The sequence below is a fragment of the Poecilia latipinna genome, unplaced genomic scaffold, assembly GCF_001443285.1.
Source record: "Poecilia latipinna isolate Pla-1442-1.1 unplaced genomic scaffold, P_latipinna-1.0 Scaffold2535, whole genome shotgun sequence".
NCBI lineage: Eukaryota > Metazoa > Chordata > Actinopteri > Cyprinodontiformes > Poeciliidae > Poecilia > Poecilia latipinna.
The window spans coordinates 10,833-16,579 of NW_015115151.1; the positions used below are offsets into that span (position 1 = coordinate 10,833).

A 5,747-nucleotide genomic window follows, 5' to 3' on the forward strand; every position below is an offset into this window, starting at 1 on the left:
TGCTGAAGAATGAAACTCACCTCTTGTGCAGCTTTCACAGACTGGCACTGAGTGCAGGAGCCAGCAGCATATAACCAGCCACACAGAGAGGGGGGGCGCTATTTCCCCATTGCACTGATACATAAAGCAAGTGGGATTCTACAACCTAAACACTGTTACACAGATCCTGTGAATACTCGTGGGGAAGCTTCAGGCTCAGGCCCCTCCTGAACCATGAGGAGGTGTGGTGCCAGGTACCACACAGGAAGTAGGGTACCAATGGTAGCGAGAAAACATCTGAAGGGCCTCAGCCACTGAAGGTTGACTTGTATCTGATGAAGATCCTCAAGAGGTTGATTCTCAAGCATCTTTGCCCCATGGTGAGGTCTTCATTGGATCAGCTGCAGCTTGTCTACCAGCCGAGCACCAAACTGGATGATACCATCATCTACAAACTGAGTGTTTACTGTGACTATCTGTTTGCTCTCTTTCACCCAATAGCAGTGGCAGTTTCTGATATGAGTAACATGGGCAACTGCTGTCTTGTGTAGAGGGTGTGGGGTGTTAACATCTTCATTGAGTTTTGGGGGTTTGGGGGGTGCTATGATGGCCTCTGCCCAATAGGCTTGAAAACACACTCACCAGAGGTCAAAAGAATGGACTTTAAAATACTTACTCATTACTTACTTACTTACTTACATTGTAGTAATACAATGAAAGCATTGACTGGACTAAAACATGTTACCTTTGTGTGCAATTAATGAAATGATTGTTATTAATGGAGGAGTGATGTTTACAGCAGTGCAGTTTGGGTACACCAGATTAATTCAACATAACTATCATAGATGGCAACATCTCACTAGGTTGTTTATTATTAAGTATAAGCTCTTAATGTTGATCTCAGACTGTATAAAAGGTTTGAAGGTCTATAGTTCACCTTGATAAAAACAAATAAAGACCAACACTGACCTCATGCGGTCATAAGTATGAAGTACATCCTCTTAATAATGTGAAAAAAAGCTGATTGAAATGAATGCTAATCAGTTCTCCAAAGATAGCAAAATAATCCAAAACATTTTGAAATTTTAAGATTATATTCTGTCATGTGTTGGAAAAACCAGATGCATCGTTCAGCGTTAACAATAATTATACATTCGGTTATTTATGCTAAAAAATAACAAAATGTCACAAACTGAGACAAACTGAATTTATTTTTGACACAGAGATGTTAAAAACGTAACAGTGACTCAAAGGGGAGAAAAAACACATTTATGAACATGTTCTGTAAAACATGTTTTGTATGTTATGTATAAGTTGAGACAAGTTGTTCTTTACGAAGTTTTCCAATATTTTTAAACATTACATTAAAAAGATCTTCTCATATTTTATGTTGAGAAGCAGAAGACAAGAGCCTTCAAACAAAAGTACTACATTACCCATAGGAAACATTCACACAACTTTACCACGAACGTGTTGTTGATTGGCTGAATACATGTGATATGTGATTGGCTAGTGGAAGGAACCCGGATAAAGTGAGTATATAAATGAGGAACGGTTGGCGAGCGGGTCAAGTTGTTTCAGAAGCGGCTAAAGACGATAGCAAGAAAATCTGTATTTTGTACTGCGGTGTAAGGTCCTATCTGAGAAAAATATAAAATGGTATGTATCGCTGATCGTATTCGGTAATATGTCCGCGACAACATAATGTATTTTTGTTTTTAAAGAAGCTGTATTTTAGGGATATTTTCTTAATTTTTTTGTCATTAGCATGTAGCCGTTAGCTGCTGCTAGCTTAGCGTGCTAACCGATAGCTTTGAAAAAGCAGCGGGTATCTAAAAGATAAAAGCGTTTGTTAACTCGCTTTTTTTTTATTTGAACTGTGCTTGGCGGTGCTGGTCCACTGATCTGTTGCAAACTGTGGCCGCTCTCTGTGTTCCCCAGGCTGGCGGTAAGGCTGGGAAGGACTCCGGAAAGACCAAGACAAAGGCTATTTCGCGCTCACAGAGAGCAGGACTGCAGGTCTGAACACATTCATTCATTGCTACAGCTTTTCCTCTATTCACATCGCAAAGGTTGCTCCATCGGCGGCCGTCCCATCCGCTGGGACGGATGGGACGGCCGTCCTGAACCGTATTGTTTCTCAGATTTTTAATGGTTGTTTCCTTCGTTTTCCACGCAGTTCCCAGTGGGTCGTATCCACAGACACCTGAAGTCCAGAACCACCAGCCATGGCAGAGTGGGAGCCACAGCAGCCGTGTACAGCGCAGCTATTCTTGAATACCTCACTGCTGAGGTATGGTTAAACAATTTAAAATTTGTTTAAAGAGTCGTTCTTTGTGTCCATTACAGCATCCCAACTCTGTCCAGGTTTTGGAGTTGGCAGGAAATGCATCAAAGGACCTTAAAGTGAAGCGAATCACTCCACGCCACTTGCAGCTTGCCATCAGAGGAGATGAGGAGCTTGATTCTCTTATCAAGGCCACAATTGCTGGTGGAGGTAAAGATGCTTTATACACCTTGGTATTGGACCATGTTTAAACACTATTTTGTTGTCTAATGATGATTTTTCTTGGCCAGGTGTGATCCCACACATCCACAAGTCTCTAATTGGAAAGAAGGGCCAGCAGAAGACTGTATAACCTGAGGAGCTCTGGATGGTGTGCTGTCTCAGGATTGAAGTCTGCATCTGAAGTGGTTAAATGTCTTGGATCCAAACATGTTTAGAAATTTTTATGGTTAATCTTGCATTTATTCACCTGGGTTTTTATTACCTTTTTTTCTGTCTCAAGTGGCTTCAAAGAAGCTTTCTTTCCCTTGTTTTCTTGGTGCTGCAGTTATCCATGCTGTGTGGCATTCCCATGTTTAAAGTGGTGTTTTAATAAAGCCCTTGTTGGGCATTTGTTCTGCTTTTCCTTTTGTTTGCCTTAGGTTTTTTTTTTTTTTTTTTTTTTTTTTCAAAAATACTTGCCTTTAAAGTTTGCAACGGGAATGCTCCCTTAATCCAGAGTTCCTCCTGGGACAGTCTGAGCTCAATAAGCAAACAAGTTTGTGGTTCAATATGGAAGCTGTGCATATGGAATAAAGCAGGCTCATGTAAATGAATAAAACCTCTGTACATTTGAAAATGGTGCACAGTTGGTTAAAATTTGTGTACGTTTGAACATAATGGAGAGAAATGTATTACTTTTACCAGTCCAAGAACTGGCCTTAATTGCTGCTTGTTGTAGCTGCAATTAATGCCCATTAATTGGCCCATAACTCCCCTGGATTTAACTTGAATGTTTCAGTTAATACAAACCAATTTGAAGTTAGAAGCGGTATTTGTAAATGAGACATGGAGTTCAGCAAACTTGGATAGTGTCCAATAGTCTCTACCAGGGATCCTGGTCCTACCTGAATTATCATATGCAGTCAAGTTCTAACCAATTCTGGTATGTTGACGTAGAACCTAATCTAAAAGTTGCAGGACACCAACCTTCATGGAGCTGAACCCTGGGCTACGCCATGAAACCCAATTTTTTCTTCAAAGACCAGTTTCCTGCAACTTGTAGAGATGAAGAAACCATAAATTCAAGAGAAGCACTGTTTTTGCTCATCTAAAAATCTTAAAGTATATGGTTCAAAAGCTAAATACTGAATACTTTTAATTTGTGAAAAAGTAATAAAATATGTAGCAGCAAATTACAAAATGAAATTGGGCTGGAGAAAATGTTCAAAAATCAGTTTTCCACAAAACCTTTGAAACTACTTATGTATTGCACTGCTTTGGCATGTGCAATACATGAACAGAGCATGTACATGTATTGACAATGAGGTAACAGTCATTAACATCCAGGTAACAATGACTGTTATCTGAATGTTCACTTGGTCTTCAAAAAGCACAAAAGATTTGGCAGATACGGAACCATGAAACTGCACTGAAGTTAGTTTTGAAATCATTATACTCTACAAGAAAATTTAATGTTTTTGGTTCTAGTCTATCCTGTATCCCCATGGAGAAGCAGCATTCAGCTTCTATGCACCTCAAATCTGGAACAGATTTTAAGAAAACTGCAAAACAACCAAAAATAATACATTTCTTTAAATCAAGGCTATCACCCTACCTGCTTAGTTTCCTTTGGTAAGGAGTGAATACACTGATTAAAAAATTTGACATGTATTTTGCTTGATGATTTTGATGATGGCCTTTGACAAAATGTGATTGGTTGTTTCACATTTGACTACACAGCAAATTTGGAAGTGTCAGATTTCCAGTGCAAGTGTTGTATGTTAAAAATACAGTGTTAATTCAACAACATGAGTGTTAGTGAGTGTTAGTTTCCCTAACACTCACTAAAGAGTTCCAAAGGGTTAATCAAAAAGCAATCCAGTCCAGTGTTGATTTCTAAATTAACTCCAACAGTCTAACTCAACACTCAGGGGGCGTTTACACGACAACGATCCAACAAAAACCGAAGTTTTGTTCCGTTTTTGTTGGATCGTTTACACGAAAACGTTCTAATTACGATCTGTGTTTACACAGTAATGGTACAAATCGAAAACGTGTAATGCTTGCTGCGCCTAGTTGGTGCTAGGTTCTTTGAAACTCAGTGTGCATGTGTTTAAAAAAAGTTCTACTTGAAGGCATGTGGATTCGTGTTTCCCTATCAGGTACCGTTCTCCCATAGATTAGGAGAAAACACGCATTGTGTGTGTCTGATTAGGGCGCATGCAGTTGGAAAAAGTGGGATAATTTTGCTGCAACACCTTGTTTGAGCTTTCACGGTGTCCGTAGCGGGCCCCGTCTGGAAGCTGTTTATTGCTTTTACCTTGGAATGGCCAACAGTCTGTTATTCCTATATAAATTTGATAAAATAGGAGCTCCTGCCCTTTCCATATCCATGTCCTCTGTCACCTTTTCCAGCAGTTAAAACAGTTTAATCCGTTGCTAACAAGTTGTAACTTGTTTTTCCGAGCCGCCTTCAAACGCAACATTAATGCTGAGACGCTCGCGCTGGGTTTACACCTGTGAGGCAGCAAAGTAGACCTGCTGCTGCTGCGCAGGTGTGTTTTAGAATCATGGCAGCAAACCAGCAAAACGTAAATAACTTCCAAGGATTCTTCGAAGATTCAAGCTCCAAAAATGATTATGTAAGTGTTAATATCTCTGAAACCCTACATTTCTGTAATTGAGGCTTGTTAGAGTTGTAGTAAAAATGTATTCCTTCGTTCCATTTCTCATTGTTATGTTTTTTGTTCGTTATGATCCAGAGACTGACACTGGCTGTCTTACTCAGTGACTGAAGACTATCCGATGCAGTAGAGGAGCATGTTGGTGTCTCCAGCCAAACTTCACGAACAGCCCAACAACCTGAAGACAATCTGTTAGTGAGTGGACATCTCTTTGGTGGTGTGCCGAGAGGAACTTTCTCTTATCAACAGAAATAAAAACCGGGTAAAAAATGATGGATCTGATTATCAGGTTGTTCTGTTATGTACTGAAATATCCAATAATCTTCCTGTTAAAAGAAAATGTTAAAAGAAAGGTTGTTCTGTTATGTACTGAAATATCCAGTAATCTACCTGTTAAAAGAAAATGTACTCTATCATATTACATGAACTGCTTGCTTTACTTTCTCCACCTTGTACTTTGAACAATTTCTTGAATATATTATTGAAGAAAAATGTATTAAGCATACTGCATTTTGTATTGCACAGCTGATATGTGAGACCGTTTGATAAGCGACATGTGAAACATGCACATTATTCCACGTTGTAATATGTTTTGT

The 5,747-nt window shown here is 39.3% G+C and overlaps 1 protein-coding gene across 1 annotated transcript; it reads left to right on the plus strand.

Annotated features, from left to right (window-relative positions):
* The first annotated feature begins 1,519 nt into the window (after positions 1 to 1,519).
* Positions 1,520 to 3,095, plus strand: LOC106938216 (histone H2A.Z). The gene is made up of 5 exons (XM_015020128.1): positions 1,520 to 1,638; positions 1,921 to 1,998; positions 2,159 to 2,272; positions 2,347 to 2,476; positions 2,557 to 3,095. The coding sequence occupies exons 1-5, from the start codon at positions 1,636 to 1,638 to the stop codon at positions 2,616 to 2,618; spliced, it is 387 nt and encodes a 128-aa protein (XP_014875614.1). The 5' UTR covers positions 1,520 to 1,635; the 3' UTR covers positions 2,619 to 3,095.
* Positions 3,096 to 5,747: the final 2,652 nt, after the last annotated feature.

Coding starts and splice junctions, on each gene's coding strand:
- LOC106938216 (XM_015020128.1), top strand. Junction 1,999..2,158: donor CACAGAGAGCAGGACTGCAG/GTCTGAACACAT, acceptor TTTTCCACGCAG/TTCCCAGTGGGTCGTATCCA. Junction 2,273..2,346: donor TTGAATACCTCACTGCTGAG/GTATGGTTAAAC, acceptor AACTCTGTCCAG/GTTTTGGAGTTGGCAGGAAA.